Genomic DNA, 21,803 nt, shown 5'->3' with positions numbered 1-21,803 from the left:
GTGCCCACTTACAGCGCGTGGGTCATCCCTGCACACGTGACCAGCCGGATGGACGCCAGTCCCCAGGGCCGCTGGCTCTGCAACCTTTACCCTGACGTTTGGCCTACCAAGCTGGGAAGAGCCACCACATTAGCACAGCTCACGAGACCTCGCCCCGTCTCAGAACAGAAGGCACTGTGGACAGCGGGAGCCCCCCGTGGCCACTGCCCCAGGGCACGCCACGGCCTCCGCACGTGGGGCACACGCGCTGCACGTGGTCACCTGTCACGGACGCCACGGTTCCTGGCAGATGCGCACGGGGCCCCGACAGGGCCTGGCCGTGGGGCGCCTCTGCCTCAGGGATCTCGGGGAGCCCCTGGGGGTTTTTCACATTTTCCCTTCTGTCTCCCTTGGCCTCCCTTCACCTCCTACTGAACTGCTGCTCTGACAGAAGCTTGTAGTAAAGGCAAGTGCTCTTTCTCCGGCCCCCTTCGTTACAACGAGGTCTCAGACAGATGGCCAAGGGCACAGCACGGTCGGCTGCCCTGCTCACACTCTGGAGAGAACTCACCCCTGCAGCTGTTCCAACCGCAGCACTGACTTCCGAAGGGACTCTTCCAGCTTTGAGATCTAAACACAACCAGAGTTCTGGTCACCGGGCGGTGTAAGCCAACAGTGTTGAGAGCACGTGCTGACCCTCTGAACGTCTTAAAGCACAAATCAGAATGTGGGAGGCATGGGAGCTGTCTTCTTGCTGCTTGAGGGAATGTGCACTGACAGCAGGCCACCAGGGGCCCCGGGGACCAGCACTGGGACGCCAGCACGAGGCAGCCTCACCCAGGTGCTCCCGGACCCTCTGTCTACACTCGAGAAGGCACTGCTCTGAGTCAGAAGCTCGATTAACGCTGCTCTCACTAAAACTTTGCTTTCCTTTCATTAAAGGCGAGTACTTACAAGGCTAGAGAAGAGTGCTCACAGGGCTAGAGGGGAGTGCTCACAGGGCTAGAGGGGAGTGCTCACAGGGCTAGAGGGGAGTGCTCACGGGGCTAGAGGGGAGTGCTCACAGGGCTAGAGGGGAGTGCTCACGGGGCTAGAGGGGAGTGCTCACGGGGCTAGAGGGGAGTGCTCACAGGGCTAGAGGGGAGTGCTCACGGGGCTAGAGGGGAGTGCTCACGGGGCTAGAGGGGAGTGCTCACGGGGCTAGAGGGGAGTGCTCACAGGGCTAGAGGGGAGTGCTCACGGGGCTAGACGGGAGTGCTCACAGGGCTAGACGTTAGTGCTCACAGGGCTAGAGGGGAGTGCTCACAGGGCTAGAGGGGAGTGCTCACAGGGCTAGACGGGAGTGCTCACAGGGCTAGAGGGGAGTGCTCACAGGGCTAGAGGGGAGTGCTCACAGGGCTAGATGTTAGTGCTCACAGGGCTAGACGGGAGTGCTCACAGGGCTAGAGGGGAGTGCTCACAGGGCTAGACGGGAGTGCTCACAGGGCTAGAGGGGAGTGCTCACAGGGCTAGAGGGGAGTGCTCACAGGGCTAGAGGGGAGTGCTCACGGGGCTAGAGGGGAGTGCTCACAGGGCTAGAGGGGAGTGCTCACGGGGCTAGAGGGGAGTGCTCACGGGGCTAGAGGGGAGTGCTCACAGGGCTAGAGGGGAGTGCTCACGGGGCTAGAGGGGAGTGCTCACGGGGCTAGAGGGGAGTGCTCACGGGGCTAGAGGGGAGTGCTCACAGGGCTAGAGGGGAGTGCTCACGGGGCTAGACGGGAGTGCTCACAGGGCTAGACGTTAGTGCTCACAGGGCTAGAGGGGAGTGCTCACAGGGCTAGAGGGGAGTGCTCACAGGGCTAGACGGGAGTGCTCACAGGGCTAGAGGGGAGTGCTCACAGGGCTAGAGGGGAGTGCTCACAGGGCTAGATGTTAGTGCTCACAGGGCTAGACGGGAGTGCTCACAGGGCTAGAGGGGAGTGCTCACAGGGCTAGACGGGAGTGCTCACAGGGCTAGAGGGGAGTGCTCACAGGGCTAGAGGGGAGTGCTCACAGGGCTAGAGGGGAGTGCTCACAGGGCTAGATGTTAGTGCTCACAGGGCTAGAGGGGAGTGCTCACAGGGCTAGAGGGGAGTGCTCACAGGGCTAGACGGGAGTGCTCACGGGGCTAGAGGGGAGTGCTCACGGGGCTAGAGGGGAGTGCTCACGGGGCTAGAGGGGAGTGCTCACGGGGCTAGAGGGGAGTGCTCACGGGGCTAGAGGGGAGTGCTCACGGGGCTAGAGGGGAGTGCTCACGGGGCTAGAGGGGAGTGCTCACAGGGCTAGAGGGGAGTGCTCACGGGGCTAGAGGGGAGTGCTCACAGGGCTAGAGGGGAGTGCTCACAGGGCTAGACGGGAGTGCTCACAGGGCTAGAGGGGAGTGCTCACGGGGCTAGATGTTAGTGCTCACAGGGCTAGAGGGGAGTGCTCACAGGGCTAGAGGGGAGTGCTCACAGGGCTAGAGGGGAGTGCTCACAGGGCTAGACGGGAGTGCTCACGGGGCTAGAGGGGAGTGCTCACGGGGCTAGAGGGGAGTGCTCACAGGGCTAGAGGGGAGTGCTCACAGGGCTAGAGGGGAGTGCTCACAGGGCTAGAGGGGAGTGCTCACAGGGCTAGACGGGAGTGCTCACAGGGCTAGACGGGAGTGCTCACAGGGCTAGAGGGGAGTGCTCACAGGGCTAGAGGGGAGTGCTCACGGGGCTAGATGTTAGTGCTCACAGGGCTAGAGGGGAGTGCTCACGGGGCTAGAGGGGAGTGCTCACAGGGCTAGATGTTAGTGCTCACAGGGCTAGAGGGGAGTGCTCACAGGGCTAGATGTTAGTGCTCACAGGGCTAGAGGGGAGTGCTCACGGGGCTAGAGGGGAGTGCTCACGGGGCTAGAGGGGAGTGCTCACGGGGCTAGAGGGGAGTGCTCACGGGGCTAGAGGGGAGTGCTCACGGGGCTAGAGGGGAGTGCTCACAGGGCTAGAGGGGAGTGCTCACAGGGCTAGACGGGAGTGCTCACAGGGCTAGAGGGGAGTGCTCACAGGGCTAGACGGGAGTGCTCACAGGGCTAGAGGGGAGTGCTCACAGGGCTAGAGGGGAGTGCTCACAGGGCTAGACGGGAGTGCTCACAGGGCTAGACGTTAGTGCTCACGGGGCTAGAGGGGAGTGCTCACGGGGCTAGAGGGGAGTGCTCACAGGGCTAGACGGGAGTGCTCACAGGGCTAGACGTTAGTGCTCACAGGGCTAGACGGGAGTGCTCACAGGGCTAGACGGGAGTGCTCACAGGGCTAGAGGGGAGTGCTCACAGGGCTAGAGGGGAGTGCTCACAGGGCTAGACGGGAGTGCTCACAGGGCTAGACGGGAGTGCTCACAGGGCTAGAGGGGAGTGCTCACAGGGCTAGAGGGGAGTGCTCACAGGGCTAGAGGGGAGTGCTCACAGGGCTAGATGTTAGTGCTCACAGGGCTAGAGGGGAGTGCTCACAGGGCTAGATGTTAGTGCTCACAGGGCTAGAGGGGAGTGCTCACAGGGCTAGATGTTAGTGCTCACAGGGCTAGACGGGAGTGCTCACAGGGCTAGAGGGGAGTGCTCACAGGGCTAGAGGGGAGTGCTCACAGGGCTAGACGGGAGTGCTCACAGGGCTAGACGTTAGTGCTCACAGGGCTAGAGGGGAGTGCTCACAGGGCTAGAGGGGAGTGCTCACAGGGCTAGAGGGGAGTGCTCACAGGGCTAGAGGGGAGTGCTCACAGGGCTAGAGGGGAGTGCTCACGGGGCTAGAGGGGAGTGCTCACGGGGCTAGACGGGAGTGCTCACGGGGCTAGAGGGGAGTGCTCACAGGGCTAGAGGGGAGTGCTCACAGGGCTAGACGGGAGTGCTCACAGGGCTAGACGTTAGTGCTCACGGGGCTAGAGGGGAGTGCTCACGGGGCTAGAGGGGAGTGCTCACAGGGCTAGACGGGAGTGCTCACAGGGCTAGACGTTAGTGCTCACAGGGCTAGAGGGGAGTGCTCACAGGGCTAGACGGGAGTGCTCACAGGGCTAGACGGGAGTGCTCACAGGGCTAGAGGGGAGTGCTCACAGGGCTAGAGGGGAGTGCTCACAGGGCTAGAGGGGAGTGCTCACAGGGCTAGATGTTAGTGCTCACAGGGCTAGAGGGGAGTGCTCACAGGGCTAGATGTTAGTGCTCACAGGGCTAGAGGGGAGTGCTCACAGGGCTAGATGTTAGTGCTCACAGGGCTAGACGGGAGTGCTCACAGGGCTAGAGGGGAGTGCTCACAGGGCTAGAGGGGAGTGCTCACAGGGCTAGACGGGAGTGCTCACAGGGCTAGACGTTAGTGCTCACAGGGCTAGAGGGGAGTGCTCACAGGGCTAGAGGGGAGTGCTCACAGGGCTAGAGGGGAGTGCTCACAGGGCTAGAGGGGAGTGCTCACGGGGCTAGAGGGGAGTGCTCACGGGGCTAGAGGGGAGTGCTCACGGGGCTAGAGGGGAGTGCTCACGGGGCTAGACGGGAGTGCTCACAGGGCTAGAGGGGAGTGCTCACAGGGCTAGAGGGGAGTGCTCACAGGGCTAGACGGGAGTGCTCACAGGGCTAGAGGGGAGTGCTCACAGGGCTAGAGGGGAGTGCTCACAGGGCTAGAGGGGAGTGCTCACAGGGCTAGATGTTAGTGCTCACAGGGCTAGAGGGGAGTGCTCACAGGGCTAGAGGGGAGTGCTCACAGGGCTAGACGGGAGTGCTCACAGGGCTAGAGGGGAGTGCTCACAGGGCTAGAGGGGAGTGCTCACAGGGCTAGAGGGGAGTGCTCACAGGGCTAGACGTTAGTGCTCACGGGGCTAGAGGGGAGTGCTCACGGGGCTAGAGGGGAGTGCTCACGGGGCTAGACGGGAGTGCTCACAGGGCTAGAGGGGAGTGCTCACAGGGCTAGAGGGGAGTGCTCACGGGGCTAGAGGGGAGTGCTCACGGGGCTAGAGGGGAGTGCTCACGGGGCTAGAGGGGAGTGCTCACAGGGCTAGAGGGGAGTGCTCACAGGGCTAGACGGGAGTGCTCACAGGGCTAGAGGGGAGTGCTCACAGGGCTAGAGGGGAGTGCTCACAGGGCTAGACGGGAGTGCTCACAGGGCTAGAGGGGAGTGCTCACAGGGCTAGAGGGGAGTGCTCACAGGGCTAGATGTTAGTGCTCACAGGGCTAGAGGGGAGTGCTCACAGGGCTAGAGGGGAGTGCTCACAGGGCTAGACGGGAGTGCTCACAGGGCTAGACGGGAGTGCTCACAGGGCTAGAGGGGAGTGCTCACAGGGCTAGAGGGGAGTGCTCACAGGGCTAGATGTTAGTGCTCACAGGGCTAGAGGGGAGTGCTCACAGGGCTAGAGGGGAGTGCTCACAGGGCTAGACAGGAGTGCTCACAGGGCTAGAGGGGAGTGCTCACAGGGCTAGAGGGGAGTGCTCACAGGGCTAGAGGAGTTGCTTGCAGGGCAAACGAACAGGCCCCTCGAATGTCCTTTACAAGGACTGGCCAGTGCAACTTCACAGTTGCTGTCGACGGAGAGGTGCCTCACGAGTTTGGGGATGTCAGCAGGTCAGTGTTGGCATTCCAAGGTGAAACTGTCCTGGCCACCACGGCTGGGGCCCCCAGGCAGCCACGTGCTGTCCACAGGCGGGATCCCCGCACCAGGTTGAGGGTGGGCAGGACAGGCGCCGGCCCAGCGGCCCGCCGCCTTGAGACGCAGCCTCGGAACGAGGCGGCACATCACCGGACTTACCTTTTCTCTATAGAAGGCCAACAGTCTCCTTCTGTGCTTTTCTTGAAATTCTGAAACCTGAGAAGACGGTATGCGTCAGCTGCTGGCGCTGGCACAGGGCCGCCACCGCGCACGCTGTCCCGGCGGCCAGAGGTTGGGAGGAAGCGTCAGTGCGAGCATCGGCGTGCCCGTCTCCCTGTGCCCCGTCCCCCCGCCTGCCCGCTGGCCCAGGTGTGGGCTCCGCTGGCTGCCACCCTGCTCCCGAAGCAGAGCTCAGGACGCGCGAGCAGTGGCGTGTGCCCGGCGCAAACGCGAGCCCAGGCCACGTGCTCCGCGGGAAGCTCGCGCTGCCTCCCTCGCTAGCGGCTTCAGCGGTGTTGAGGGCCTGGCCGCGGGACGGGACACGACCAGCGGGCCAATCACAGTGTTCCGCCCCTTTGGGAGCAGCAGCCGGGTGACCCAACAGCACCAACGGGGCTGGGGTGACCCCGGAAGGGCTAGGTGGCCGCGGCCGGCCTGGGAGGGAGGAGCCGACGCAGGCAATGGTGCCCAGCGGAGCGGAGAGAGCGTGAGAGCCCACGGACCCTGTCTGGTCCCCCAGGGCCCACCGCACCTGGTCCGGCACCATCTCTGGTCTTCCATTTGTGGGAGCCCCGACGTCCATGTCTGTAGCGGGCTCCCGAGGGCGCCAGCATGAACCAGAAACCGTGACCTGTGATTTACTCAGGGGAGAAAAGAGCCAGCCCGCGAGAGAGGTCTCCAGACGTGACGCCTTCCCTCTTGAAACACTAGGCCGTGACTGCTAAAACCCAATTCTGCTGCCCCGGGGCAAGGCCTCCGCGTGGCTCGTGCAGGGCTGGGCGCAGGGCCAGGTGGGACGCAAGGTCAGCATCCCGTGGGTCCTTCCCCGGGACTCTGCCAAGTGCACGGACAGGAAGGGACGGCCAGCCCACAGCTGGTCCAAAGACCTCGTCTGCAGGCCAGGCCACCTCCAGAAGACGGGACCGCAGTCAGGAGTGACAGACACCCTCCTATTCTTCTGCCAAGCCCCCGCATCTTCCGAAGGGTTCCACGCCCTCGGGGTCCAGAGCACACACTGCCGGGGCCGTCGCTCCGCAGGACGAGGGCTGACAGACACGGGCTCTGCCGGAAGCACTAGTCTGCGGTGGGGGCGCCACCAGGGGCCCGTCCCGGAAACCTCCTTGATGACAGCTCTCAGGCCTCATGGCTCCTCAGGTCTGGCTTCCAGGAGGCGGGCCTCACCTCCGGGCAAGGTAGCATGGGTGGCGAAGCAGGGCCGGCCCGGGTCTAGATGTGAGGTGGGGGCCCGTGCACAGCGGGGAGTGGTTTTGGCGGATCTGAAGCCACCCTCCATAGTCGTCTTCAGCAAGACAAGACTCCCCGTCTGTTTGCTTGGTCTCACTCCTCAACGGGTTCTACGCGTGTGGCAGGAAGAGAACGTCACACCCTGACCCCTAGACCTCGTGTCTTGGTGTAGACCCTGAGAAACAGAGAGCAGGAGCGCCTGGGCACGACCACAGGACGGCCACGTGGCGTGTCGGGGAGCAGGACCGCGGGCACGCTGGCACGTGGGGCCTTCACCCCGGAGGTACCGGGCTTGGCAGGGCCTGTGGGCGGGCCCACGCTATCTTCACTCCAGCAGGCTGTTCTCAAACCAGAACGGGCAGGGCACACGCGCACAGGCCTCTGTGGCAGCACAGGGCAAGGACGGGGCCACAGGCAGGGCTGGGCCTGGGAGACGGGCTTGTGGACAGAACGCCGAGCCCCGAGGGGCCTGGTGTGAGTCCACGGCCACGCAGACCCCCGTCTGTGTGCCGCCCACCTGTACCAGGCAGGGGGCCAGCCTCCAGGTCCCCAGGGCGTCGGCCCAAGTGACCGCGTGCTGGGCCCCTCAGGCTGAGCCGCTGTGGACTTGATGGGGGTAGGCGACACCAACAAGGCAAGATCTAAGAGGGCCGTGAGCCCTCATCCGGTAGAGAACGCCCTCCTGGACGGAGAGGGCACGGCCTCTTCAGTTTGTGACGCGCCCAGGCTGAGGAAGGCCAGGCCGGGAGCTGACCACGCACGCCTCTCCTTTGCTGTTCCGTGACTGGCAGGAGGTGTGGGATGGCCCATTTGGGGGGCGGTCCCCTCGGGTAGAGCCCCAGCCTCTGTGCGGGGGGGGGGGGGGGGGGTGGATCAGGTCTGCTGGCTCATTTCTGTCCCCCTCCCGGAGGAGCAGCTGGTGTCCACACTCCAGCCAGCACGGACCAGCCCTGGCTCAGGGGACAGGAGGGGAGAGGAGAAGGGGTCCCGGGGAGGGGACAGGAAAAGGAAGATTTTTCTATGTCTTCCCAACTGGATCAGGAAGGGTGACCTCCCGATGGCTTCAGTGGAAGGACCTGCCGTGACTCTGGCAGTCTCACATGTGCCAGGGCCCGAGGGCTGGCTTTGCGTTCTTCAACTTACTGGAGACCCTGAGGGTTCCGTCTGCGTGGGTTTTATCTGTCAGTGCTGACCCTACTAGAAACTGGTACTGAGGGAAACGGATGACACATAGCAATTCATCTCAGAACAATAAACCCAGTCTGTTAACATGGGTAACAACGCGACGTCCTGTCGTGCGGCCTCTGGAAACTCCACTCTGCGCCATGACAGATGGGCTCGTGACCGTGGGAGAGAAGACCCAGAGGCGAAAAGGGTGTCACTTGGCAGCTGCCTCCACAGCCTCTGTCCCCACCCCTGTGCGGGCACACGGTCTGGGACAGCGTAAGTCTCCGCAGAGCTGTCTGGGAACACCACGTCAGGGCACAGGACTGCCAGTGGTTCTGAACGTCATGGGTGGAAGGGTCGCCAAGCTTGAGAACGTGGACGGTTTCCGGGCCTCAGGGGACCTGGCCCACAAAAGCTCCCACCGTGGACGTGGCGATGGAGACATCCGGGCCCCCGCTTGGCCCCTGCCTCGCGCCGCTGTTGCGTCCTGGGGCGCCACCCAGGCCTTCAGCGCTAAATGTAGATGGGACGGCCATGACACCGTGGTGGCTTCGGGCCGTGTCATAGCTAGAAAGGGCCTTGCGGAGAAGAGGAGGTCTCGGTGGGGCTGCTGGACCACAGCCTCCAGACATGCAACGGGCCCAGAAGGTCAGGGTGGGACCGCTCTCCCTTGGCCCGCTGCCCCACGGGAAAGGTCTTGGCTGGAGACGGCTCCTGGCTGCTGTCCCACTTGGTCCCTTTCCCCAGAGGGTAGGTGGGAGGTGGCCCACAGCAGGGGCTACACACTGACAGAAGGGGGAGAAGCAGGATGGCTGGGGGCTGGGGGGCTCCCTTCTCTCAGGCAGCTTCCCGGACAGAACGGTGGCCTGCACATGGTCCAGTGATGTCTGGGAAGTCAGACCTCTGGGGTGGGACGTGGGGTGAGCAGGGGTTCACAACCCTGGAGGGAGATGTGAGGCACACGTGGTGAGGGGGGGCGGGAGGAGGACAGCACCGTGTGGCCGAGTGCGCCGTGACCCTCAGAAAGGACAGCCTCGTGAGGCAGCCGCGGCCTCGGGGGTGCAAGACCCACCTGGAAGGTCTCCTTCGAGTACTTCCTACACAGGTCGTCTATACCCGCGAACAGCGCCCGGATGTCCGCGTCCGTCTGAAAGAGAAGGAAAGCAGGGTCCCTGTCACCGCCTCTAACACGGGCGTGCGGCACTGGTGAGAAAACCGCACCTCCGGGTCTAGAGTCGGCCACACGTGACACAATCGATCGACACCTCGCAAGCCATCTGCAGGGGCCCCGGGTGGGACACCCACGTCCCAGCTGCTGGTGGCTGTGGCAGACGAGGGGCAGCGCCACGCCTCCAGCGCTAAGGGGCTCCGGGCACCCACCGGGGGGAGCAGAGCGGCCAGCGGCCGGCTGAGCCCCCGGGCCGCGCGTCCTCCTCTGTGAGGCGCGAGACACCCCTACTTGGACGGGTTCCCCCGAAGGTTGAAGGAGGCAGGGGTGAAAGCCAAGCAGAGGAAACGCGTGGAGCTCGGAAGAAGGGGAAAGCCGACGATTGCGGCCAAGTGGGCACAAGCACGTGGTGAGTTACCGAGAAAGCGAGCTCGAGAGACTCAGGAGAGCGAGGGCTGAAGAAACCGTCTCTGCCGACGTACGACGCTAGTGCAGACGTGCCCTGTCCCCCCCCCCCACCCCCCCACGTCAGCAACGGCCGTCCTGCGACAGGAGTCAGAGAGCGGCCGCCGCTAAACGGGCAGGACAGCACGAAGCGTGCAGGAGCACCCGGATAAGGACACACTCGCACCAGAGCAAAGAGGGGCCTCGTGCGTCCTCCCCGTCTGGTCTCTGGTCTGGGCTGTGGGCAAGTCACGAGCTTCGGGATGTGCCCCCCGAGCCCCAGCGAGATGACAGTGAAGCTGGACTCAGATGAGCGGCAGAAAAGGGGAAATGCTCCCCAAAGGGCCAGGGCCTTCTGGGGGAGCCAGCAGCGGGGTGGGAGCAGGTCTGGCTTTGGAAGGTCAGGGGGCCGGTGTGGTGAAGCAGCCCTGGGATCCACTCCTGGGCGTCAGGGCGACAGCGCTGCCTGGACGGACCGCCGCAAGGCGGGGCAGCGCGGCCCACGGGGCCCAACACGTCCGAGCTCCCGTCCCCCGAGCGAGGTAGGCAGAAACGGTGCCCTCCCGAAGGTCACATGGAACGCGGGCAAACAAAAGGGGAGAGGCGCCCCCAACAGAGCGCGGCCGGGCCTGGTGCTCGGCAGGTGGGGACCACGCCTGTTATGTAAAGACACGTACACAGACGGCCCAGAACAAGATGAACGGCTCCGCGGGCCAGAAGTGCAAGCACCCGGAAAGGCTGTCACTCATCTGTCAGGGTCTACCACGTTCTGTGACGGGAGTCAATCGTTCGACACGTGACAGAGGCCCCGAGGGGCAGGGGAGGGTGTGGAGACAGAGCAGCCGAGGGCTCTCCAGGCTAAGGAACGACCTCACTGCACAGGCTGTGGAAACTCTGCGAAGACAGGCAGGACAACTACGCCGACAACTGCAAAACACACAGGAGAGCCGGGTGCGGAAAGAGACAAAAATGGAGGAGTATGGTCAAAGCGCCAAAAAACATGAATTTCCATTAAAGAATTCTAAGCCCAGTGAAAATATGCTTCCAAATGGAGACAAAAACAGAGGTCCTTTTCAGACAAACAAAAAACAGAGAACTTGTCACCAACAGAAGCCACGGCCTTCAGGTAGGAAAGGGTTCCTCGGTGGGAACAAGTGGGTTCAGGAACAAGTGAGGAGCACGAGGGAAGGGGACTGTGGGGTGACCCAAGATCAGAATGGTGACCGCACACTCGTCTTCCCATGGGGCTCTGTGCAGAACAGAACTGAACCACACACCGACAGCATGAGTGGAAGGTGGGACGAAGGTGACAGAAGTGTCTGAGACCCTTGCATTGGCAGGAAGACTACTTCACGTTCGACTGCAGAAGGTCGAGGGCATACCGTAGTCTCTGGGGTCATGGAAACAAATGCTGTCTTGGTCTGACGCTCAGGTCACAAACAATTCCCACAGCCATGTACCCATATTTGTGCATTCTTCTGTATTAAACTTGAATAAAAGTAAAAATAACAACTAAAAATCCCCAAATATTTCTAAATTAATCAATACAGTTTCAGAAAACACACAGCTCACAGGAGTAATCAGAAAAAATTTCAAAGTATTCTGAAGTGAAAGGTAACAAAAATGTAACACAGCCAATTGCAGAAACGCAGGCAAGGATGAACAGAAGGGCGCCACAACCCTGCAATGTAGATATCAGAAGGGAGAGGCTAGAGGTTCCTGTAAGCAATTATCTTAAAGAACAAATTGAATCCAAAGAGAAAAGAAAAAGGAAATGACAAAGAAAACAAAAGTTGAGAAATGCAAAGTGACGACAAACAGAGACAAAACACCTGAGAACACTAACTTACTAACAATAAAACCAGGTAAAGACTGTTGAAGAAAAAAAAGAGACAAGGCAACAAAAAAGGACATCACTACAGATCTCACAGACACTGAAAATACAGATGGCTACAGACATGCGGATGATGAGAAATTCCAAATTCAGAGGAAGCGCACAAATTCCTAGAAAAAGACTTACTTAAGCTGACCCAAGAATTAGCAACTCTGAAAAGTTCCATGTCTAATTGAAAAATTAAACCCTAGTGGGGCACCTGGGTAGCTCAGTTAGCTGAGTGTCCAACTTTGGCTCAGGTCATGATCTCATGGTTCATGAGTTTGAGCCCCACGTCGGGCTTACTGCTGTCAGCGAGAAGCCTGCTTTGGATTCTCTGTCTCCCTCTGTCTCTCTCTACCCCTTCCCCGCACGTGCTCTGTCTCTAAAAAATAAACAAGCATTAAATAAAAAAAATTAAACCCTAGTTAACAACCTCCTCAGCCTTCTAGGATCAGAGAGTGTCACACATGAATTTCACCATTCTCTGAATAACCCCAATCTTGAAAAAAAATCTTCCAGAAAAGAGGAAATGAAAGACTATCCAACTCCTTTTATGAAGCCAGCAAAACCCTGATTCACCAAAACTTGAAAAGGGCACGTAAGAAAGGAAAATCACAGGTCAGTTCTCACATGAACGCAGGTGCACAAAACCCAAATTCATCTACACATACAAGCTATACCGCATCACAACCAAGTTGCAGTATTTGAAATTCTACTGTGAGTTTAAAATTCTAAAAATAAATGCAATTCACCACATCAACAAAATAAAGAAGAAAAATAAAATGATAACCCCTTAGTAAGAAACCCAGAGCTCACATGAATACTCCATGGTGACCCACTGGAAGCTTGACCCTGAAATCAGAAAGAGACAAAGGACGCCTGCCATCACCACTGTGTCCCCTTGTTGCTTACACAGTGAGAAGAAGGTACAAGGAAAGAAAGGGGGGAATGACACAGAAATTAAACATTTGGAGGGGCGCCTGGGTGGCGCAGTCGGTTAAGCGTCCGACTTCAGCCAGGTCACGATCTCGCGGTCCGGGAGTTCGAGCCCCGCGTCAGGCTCTGGGCTGATGGCTCAGAGCCTGGAGCCTGTTTCCGATTCTGTGTCTCCCTCTCTCTCTGCCCCTCTCCTGTTCATGCTCTGTCTCTCTCTGTCTCAAAAATAAATAAACGTTAAAAAAAATTAAAAAAAAGAAATTAAACATTTGGAGATGACACGATTGTGCACAGAGACAGTCTAGACGGATCTTCACATCGGCCAACAGCATTATCAAGTGAATTTAGCACGGTCACCAGATAAAGGTTAATAAACAAAACCAGCCCATTTTTACACACCAACGAGAAGCACTTAGGAGATCAAATTATCCCAAATCATCAATACCCGGGTGACGCTAACGGCAGCACCAGCCTCTGTACAGAAAACCGCCACTGAAGCCGGAGCGCATCTAAACAAGTGGAGGCGTGCCACACACTTGTGGCCTAGAGGCCCCACTGTAGGGATGTCAGTTTACCTGTGTCATCAGTGAAGTGCAAACCCAACAGGGCTTTGTGTGGAAATTAACAAGCTGATTCCAAAATTACATGAAGGCGCTAACTTAAGAGGGACACCTATCTCTTGCCTGCGCATTAGTGGAGGCCTGTGCTCAGTGGACGGCCTTCCGCTCGGAGACCAGCAGCCCTCCTCTGCTGGGTCACCAGCATCCACTTAGCAGAGTGTGTGTGTGTGTGTGTGTGTGTGTGTGTGTGTGTGTGTTGGGGGGGGGGGTTGCTGTCCAAGAGACTGCTTTAGGGGCCAGGCCTGGGGAGGCATTGTTCACGGGAGGCAGGCGTGGAGACTGAGTCTAGCTGGGGGCCCCGCAAGGAGAGCAGGGCCAGAGACAGCCCCCAGCCAGGCCAGCGTGCTGCTCCAGTGGCTGCTGTCCACTTCTCTCTTCCGCCATACAGGAAGGTCATCCCCCGAAACCCTGCGGGACACCCCCCAAATGCCCTAAACCCAGGTCCTTGCCGGCACGTGGTCATGTCCTCCGAGTCCCGATTTGGGCTGCGGCCCAGGAACCAGGCTCATCCTCAGCACGAGCAGCCTCCGACCTGGGGCCTGGGGCAGGACGGCTGAATCCACCCCTCAGAGGTCAGGGGAAGGCAAGAGGGCACAGCCATCACGGAGACCCTGTGGGTGGGTGTCCTGGGGTTCCTGCCCTGGGGCCACACATGCATCTTCCTTAGCCAGGCCTCTGCTGTCTAGGGGAGCCTCTGGTCTAGCCACCTCCAGCCCCCGACTCTGCCCACTTCTCCCCAGGGCCTTAAGTGGCCATGTGGAAGAGTGCCCTGCACACTCATGGCCCCAGGTCCCACGTCCTCACACTTGGGAGTCCAGACGCCGTTGGCTTCTCCAGGGCTCGGGGCCTCCCCACTGCAGGGGCTCCTTTCCACCTCCACTGGAGAACCAGCCAATCCCGGCCCGAGTGCAACCCCTTCCGGCCCATATATCCTTGTGCTGTGCGTTCATCACAGGCCCTGTCCTGCGGGCCCGGCTGCCTCTCCCAGATCCCCGCGGGCTCCCCAGCTTCAGTCTCCCCGCCACCTGACAGATAAGGCCCTTTCCGGTGACAAACAAGTCAACAAATACAAAGCAGGTGGTGTCCTGTGTGTGAAGCCAAAGGAGCAGGTGCGGGCAGAGTAAGGGGCGCGGCAGCTTTCACACAGCAGGTCGCAGAAGATCGGCTTGGCCTGGTCCGTGCACTGTGTCTGGCTCTGACAAAAGAGAGCCAGTCAGAGCAGAAACCACCAGGGGCACTGCCTTTACAAGGGTTTGTGTTGTCCTGTGAAACGTCGTTCACGTACGTGCACGTACGTGGATTCATGCGCACCCAAATGCACACACCCTGTGCCATGATTCCAAGTGTCCTTTCTGCCACGGGTCAAAGAAACCACAGTCACACAGAACCATAGGCAGAGACCTAAAGGCCGTGGGGGAAGGAGGAGGTGGAAGCAGCCTGGCCCCAGGAGCAGTGGCAGGTGGGAGTCACCGGCCAGGGGACCAGGTGTCCACCAGAGGTCAGGTCCCAGAGCCGCGGGCATGAGGGGACTTGGGTTTCACTCTGAGCAGGCCGGGACACGTGACCCATGTGCGCAGACCCCTCTGGCTGTGGAGGGAGAAAAGATTCCAGGAAGCAGGAGGGAGGGCAGGAAGAATGGCTCTTAGGCGTCATGGTGGCAGAGGAGAAAGGAGGGCTCCCGAGAGACTGCTGGACGCGGCCCCAGGATGCAACGCGGGCGTGCGGGAGAGAGCGGCCAGGAGCAGCACCGGTGCCGCGAACAACTTCACTCACGCATGTGCACAGAGAATAAATACACACATCTTCAAGCATCTGTAGAACGTGAACAACTGCCACGTACGAAGACACAGTGAAAACTTGACAATTAAAAACAGAAACCACATGGCCATATTCTCTGATCACAAAGGCATAAAATTAAAAGTTTTCTACAAAAACGGTAGGGGAAATAAGATCTAATCTCTCAGAAATTAAGGAATATTCTCCCAAGTAATTCTTGAGTTGAAAAAGAAGTTAAGAGAAGTAAGACTATTTAGAAATGATAAAACCAATGCTCAAAGTGATGCAGGACAGCAGTCAACAGAAGGAAATGGACAGTCTGAAATACATTTATTAGAAAACAAGACAGAGCACACATAAACTGAGCGTGCAAACCAAGAGGGCAGAGAAAGGCGGGGGCGTCCCTCCCTCGGCCGCAGGCCCGACCAGCGGCACAAGTCAGCAGAGCCTGGCAGCACAGCTGAGGGCCTAAAGCCGTACATTTCTTTCCCCCTCCCCCCATGTTCTTACTTTAAAAACATTTTTTTAAATGTTTGTTTATTTTTGAGAGAGAGAGACAGAATGAGCGGGGGTGGGGCAGAGAGAGGGAGACACAGAATCCGAAGCAGGCTCCAGGCGTCGAGCTGTCGGCACAGAACCCGACGCGGGGCTCGAACTGAAGGACCGCCAGATGGTGACCCAAGCTGAAGTCGGACATTTAACCGACTGAGCCACCAGGCGCCCCTTCGTGTTCTTACTTTTAATTGTTCATTTTAATAATCATTTGTTTCTATGCTTATCTCCTTTACAAAGTTCCTTGAAAGCCTCTTTTGTCTCTTTTTCCTTTTTTTAAAAGATATAACTTATTGTCGCGTTAGCTAACATACAGCGTATACAGAGTGCTCTTGGCTTCAGGAGTGGATTCCTGTGATTCATCGCTTCCACACAACACCCAGTGCTCAAGCCAACAGGTGCCCTCCTCAACGCCCATCATCGTTTTCCCCTCTCCTCCGCCCCTCATCAACCCTCAGTTTGTTCTCTGTATTTAAGAGTCTGTTCCAGTTTGCTTCCCTCTCTGTCTGTAGCTATTTTTTTCCCTTCCCTTCCCCCACGGTCCCCTGTTAAGTTTCTCAAATTCCACATATGAATGAAAACGTATGATGTGTCTTTCTCTTACTCCACTTAGCATAATACTCTCTAGTTCCATCCATGTTGTTGCAAATGGCAAGAGTTCATTTCATTCTTTCTCATTGCCAGGTAGTACTGTGTTATATATATATACATATATATATATATATATATGTACGTATACATATATATACACATAATATATATGTAATACATATTTTTTTACTTATTTTTTTGTTTTACATCCAAGTTAGCATATGGTGCAACAATGATTTCAGGCGCATCTTCTTTATCTATTCATCCATCGAGGGACATTTGGGCTCTTTCCAAAATCTGGCTATTGTTGAAAGGGCTGCTATAAACATTGGGGTACATGTGCCCCTATGAACCAGCACTCCTGCATCCTCTGGATAAATTCCTAGTGGTGCAAGTGCTGGGTCGTAGGGTAGTTCTATTTTTAAATTTTTGAGGAACCTCCATACTGTTTTCCAGAGCGGCTGCACCGGTTTGCATTCCCACCAGCAGCGCAAAAGAGTTCCTCTTTCTCCACATCCTCACCAACATCTGTTGTTGCCTGAGTTGTTAGTTTTAGCCACTCTGACCGATATTAAAAAACCCAGAACTGGACCCACAAATGTGTGGCCAACTTATCTTTGACAGAGCAGGAAAAATCATCCAATGGAAAAAAAGACAGTGTCTTTGGCAAATGGTGCTGGGAAAACTGGACTCCAGGTGCAGAAAAATGAACCCGGACCGCTTTCTTACACCAGACACAAAAAGAAACTCAGAATGGATGAGAGACCTAAATGTAAGACAGGAGGCCATCAAAATCCTCAAGGAGAAAGCAGGCAACAACCTCTTTGACCTCGGCTGCAGCAACTTCTCACTCAACACATCTCCGGAGGCAAGGGAAACAGAAGCAAAAATGAACTACTGGGACCTCGTCAAGATAAAAAGCTTCTGCACAGCGAAGGAAACAATCAGCAAAACTAAAAGGCAACCGACAGAATGGGAGAAGATATTTGCCAACGACATATCAGATAAAGGGTTAGGATCCAAAAACTATAAAGAACTTATCAAGCTCAACACCCGAAAAACAAATAATCCACCGAAGAAATGGGCCAAAGACACGAACAGACACTTCTCCAAAGAAGACATCCAGATGGCCAACAGACACATGAAAAGATGTTCAACATCACTTGGCATCAGGGAAACACATATCAAAACCACGTTGAGGCAACATTTCTTAAAGGAAATAAGGCAGTTTCTACCAAACACTTAAATCTTTGACCTTATTTTTCCACTTCTAGGAATTTATGCTACAGAAACATTCCTACAGATATGCAGAGACATGGTAAAAAATGTTGGCTGTAAGACTGCAACAGTGAAAAACTAAAACCCCCCACTAGGAAACTGCTGAAATAGTTTTGCCAATAGGAAAATACTGAAACAGTATGCAGTGTTTTTGGAGAGGGTGGGCGTGCCAGAAGTGTAAAGTCAACTGAGCAGACACCATTATGTAAGAAGATGAATCCCAGGGGCGCCTGGGTGGCGCAGTCGGTTAAGCGTCCGACTTCAGCCAGGTCATGATCTCGCGGTCCATGAGTTCGAGTCCCGCATCAGGCTCTGGGCTGATGGCTCAGAGCCTGGAGCATGTTTCCGATTCTGTGTCTCCCTCTCTCTCTGCCCCTCCCCGGTTCATGCTCTGTCTCTCTCTGTCCCAAAAATAAATAAACGTTGAAAAAAAAAAAAAATTAAAAAAAAAAAAAAAAAAAAAAGAAGATGAATCCCAGTAACACACAGCAGGAACTATGTTCCCACTTGTTGACATCTGTGGGAACCGGGATTTGGGGGACTTGTACTTCTCCATTATGATTTACTGTATCATTTCAGTTTTTTGTGACATCGTATTGTATTTATAACCAGAAAAAAACCAATTTTGTTATAGATTAAAACATCCGATCACACACATATCTTAGAACCTAAGTATAAAGAAAATAATTATTTACAACTAAGTTTAAACCAAACAAGTTAAACTGATGTATTTTCTTTTTTTTTTTTTAATTTTTTTTTTTCAACGTTTATTTATTTTTGGGACAGAGAGAGACAGAGCATGAACGGGGGAGGGGCAGAGAGAGAGGGAGACACAGAATCGGAAACAGGCTCCAGGCTCTGAGCCATCAGCCCAGAGCCCGACGCGGGGCTCGAACTCACGGACCGCGAGATCGTGACCTGGCTGAAGTCGGACGCTTAACCGACGGCGCCACCCAGGCGCCCCTAAACTGATGTATTTTCAAGAGAAAACAAAAGTCATTGTTTCAAGCCTACGGTGACAGTCATCAACTCTGAACTGACGTTCCTCCAACCCTCTTCATTAGGTAGGAGCCCCAGGGAAAGCCAGACTCTGTCGCCTTCTTCAGGGGTCTGTACTGTACCGGAGACCCTATTCTCCTCATCCTCACCTCCCAGAACACAGCACGGCAAGCTACAAACAGGGCCAGTCTACAAAAGAAGGTTATCCGAGGCATTCAAAACCAAACCCTGATTGTACTTTACTCAGAAATCCTGGAAGATCTTCTAATTAACCTAGCAAAATGAAAAAATTTTTCAGACACCCCAAATGACTAAATATTGAATCTCAATATTAAAAAAAAAAATACTGATCGGGGCGCCTGGGTGGCTCCGTCGGTTAAGCGGCCGACTTCAGCTCAGGTCATGATCTCGCGGTCCGTGAGTTCGAGCCCCACATCGGGCTCTGTGCTGACGGCTCAGAGCCTGGAGCCTGTTTCAGATGCTGTGTCTCCCTCTCTCTGACCTCCCCCGTTCACGCTCTGTCTCTGTCTCAAAAGTAAATAAACGTTAAAAAAAAAAATAATAGCATAATACTCTAAAAAAAAAAATACTGATCAACATTCAGATAATACATATTTGAACTTACGTGTTCTGAAAGTAAAAGTGTGCGACAAGGCACTTTACAAATCAAGCACTCGCCCTTTCTACCTGTAAAAGAAAAGCAAACTTTACTATATCATAGTGAGTATTGCTTCTGAACGCGTGGAGATGCGGATTCAAATTACGGTTTTCTTCACAACGTCGCATCCACACTCCCACGCTCCATCATGACACTGCACGTGGCCAGAGTTGGGACACTGCTTATGCCCCGAACGAGCCACCTCTTCCTGCCTTGTAGAACTGCCCCAAATTGGTGACTGTGAAGATCAACAACACTGAAACTAAATGTGTCTCAGAACTCTCTTACAGTTAGGGTTTGCAGCGATATCTTAAGTAACAACGGTCAGTACTCACAATGAAAGCAGCTCCTTGCGCCCCACCCAACACATGAAGTCAGAGTTTTGTTCTGCTCCCGCAGCCTCACCTCTGCGACACCGGGGACCGCTCACCGGGAAAGGACTCTGCGTTTGCCGAGCTCCTGCCACCTGCACGGCGGCGCCGGGACGGAGGCCTCGTGCTTCCCACCTGCTGGCGTCAGCTGACTCACCGGCTCCTGTCCGGGGGTGGGGGGGGGGGCCCCCCAGTGACCCGCACCTGCCGCAGCATGCTGGCTTCCGCCACGCTCGCTCGTCCTCACTGGGCGGCCCGCGCCAAGTCCAGCACTTCCCGGCCCGCCCCCACAGGCGCCCCTTCTCCCGTGACTACGCCCTGGGCCCCCGGAGCGGCCGCTGTCGTGGGCAAACTCAGACTCCTTCCTACGCCTGTGCCCGCGTCACTGGCGGCAGCAGGGCCCCTCGTCCTGGGCTCGGCCCCAGCCCCACATGTCAGAGTCTCACTTTCCCACAGAGCGGCCCGGAGCCCGGAGCCGGCCAGTCGGTACTGCGCTCCTCGCCCTTCCCAGCAGCACACCCAGCCCAAACCCGGGCTCTCTTTCTCCCCCGCTTCTGGTCCAGTGTAGCTAAGAACCGGGCAAAAAATCACTTAGCTGGGAAGTGGATTCAGAGACGTGGATTCCAACGTGGATGAACCCACAACACTGCCGGCGCCCATCCGTTTTTCCCGAGTGTCCCCCCAACTCCCTGTGGGGGGGTGTTCGGACCAGCCCCAGACCGCGTGCTGACCTCCCTCAATCCCCTGCCTCCCCTCCAGTTACCCACCACAGAACAACCCAGCTCACTCTGCCTTCCTCCTCTGTCCCGTCCTCCCCCCCCCCCCCCCCAGCACGTGGGACGACGGTCCTGGTACAGGAAGGGCGGGCTCCCTTCCAGTGGCCTCCAGAGCTACCCCCTTCCTCCATCCCTACAAACACGTTCGAGTCGCCCTCTCCTGAAAACATCCACGCCTGGCGGTGCGCCCCCCCCCCCCCCCCCCCGACGTCTCCACTGCGGATTCTGGAGCACAGAACTTCCCCTTGAGCATCGCTGCAGCCTGAAGCCGTGGAGTCAAAGATTAACAGAGCTGACTCCGAAAGCTCTGCGAGTTGTGTTGAGGGCGGGGGCAGTAAGAGCCCGGACACAGAGAGGAACTTGTCTGCAGCTAATGGACAGGAAAACTGACATTCATACTTAATATGCAGACAGAGCTCACGAACCCATTAAGCGCTCCAGTAAAAGGTGTGAGGGCCGCTGGCCAAAGCACAGACCACCAGTAATGTGTGAAAAGAAAATCCAGGCCATCGGTGCTGGGGACGTGGCGCAGCCACGCCTTCTGGGCGGGTTGGTCCTAGGTGTGGCTGTGACGGGCACGGCCCAGGGAGGCACTCCCACGCTTACACACACGCAAAGGAGAAAACCACACAAGGGAACAAGTGCTGTTTACCAGCAAAACGTTAGAAAAAACACACGTCTTTTACCAGGGAATCAGTTAAATAGGTCTTGGTATGGCAACTAAAAGATGTACTAAGCAACCTTGAAAAGGATGATACAGACTTAGTTGAACATGAAAAAATATCCACGTCCTGTTCATAAATGCAGGGAACTAAACGGTATACACGCAATACCATTAAAATATTTTTTAACGTTTATTTTTGAGAGGTGGGGGGACAGAGAAGAGAATCTGCAGCGGGCTCCAGGATGACAGCAGAGAGCCCGATGTGGGGCTCAAATTCGCAAGCCTCGAGATCATGACCTAAGCCGAAGTCTGACGCTTAACCCACTGAACCACTCAGGCACCTCCCATTTTTGTGTTAAAAACCTGTATCCATAGGAAACAGTCTGGGAGGATACACACCAAAGCTTAAGGAGGGCTTATCTCTGAGTAAGGGCACCAAACTGCTGGGAAGCTATGGTCAGTGCTCCACCCAGAGCCCTCAAGCCTTCCTGCTGTCTTTTTTGTTTTCTTCTATGTCCCAGCACCTGTGGCTTTTTGGAGGAATGACCTAGGGCTACTGGAATGTGCTTTGGCCTTAGGCTTCAAGAGCTAGAGGTCCGCTGGGAATCGCCCTGCCCGAGGCCCCGAACCAGTCCCCCAAGGCTGAGAGCATGCACTGGTCTCCACTGTTTTCACCCAAGTTCACCCACGCCACTAAATCCAGGGAGAGGTTCCACTCTGCCCTGGGACGCCAGGTCCCAAATACTCTGCTTTCTTTTCTTCCACAGCCTCCTCCTACCTTCACCCATCGTCTTCAAGAAATGCTCCTCCCAGGTGATACCATGCCCTGGTTCCCTCTGCCCTCCACACTCTCCTCACTCCAGTATCTTCGATGACTATACGTGCTAAT

General features: G+C 56.6%; 1 protein-coding gene across 4 annotated transcripts in view; it reads right to left on the bottom strand.

Annotated features, from left to right (window-relative positions):
* Positions 1 to 21,803, bottom strand: part of RNF212 (ring finger protein 212) — a 42,783-nt gene that overhangs the window by 18,814 nt on the left and 2,166 nt on the right. For 3 of the 4 annotated variants that reach the window (XM_045474886.1, XM_045474888.1, XM_045474887.1), the window contains exons 2-5: positions 19,071 to 19,132; positions 9,278 to 9,352; positions 5,734 to 5,790; positions 551 to 609 (exon numbers count right to left, since the gene is read on the bottom strand). In XM_045474886.1, the coding sequence (XP_045330842.1) occupies positions 551 to 609; positions 5,734 to 5,790; positions 9,278 to 9,352; positions 19,071 to 19,132 (253 nt within the window). Of the gene's footprint in view, positions 1 to 550; positions 610 to 5,733; positions 5,791 to 6,325; positions 6,784 to 9,277; positions 9,353 to 19,070; positions 19,133 to 21,803 lie in introns of those variants that run through there. The other variant, XM_045474890.1, reaches the window with a different exon arrangement.

The sequence above is a fragment of the Leopardus geoffroyi genome, chromosome B1 (genome assembly GCF_018350155.1).
Source record: "Leopardus geoffroyi isolate Oge1 chromosome B1, O.geoffroyi_Oge1_pat1.0, whole genome shotgun sequence".
NCBI classification, from domain to species: domain Eukaryota; kingdom Metazoa; phylum Chordata; class Mammalia; order Carnivora; family Felidae; genus Leopardus; species Leopardus geoffroyi.
The sequence above is the reverse complement of the archived record's forward strand: the minus strand, read 5'-3'. Positions and strand labels throughout refer to the sequence as shown.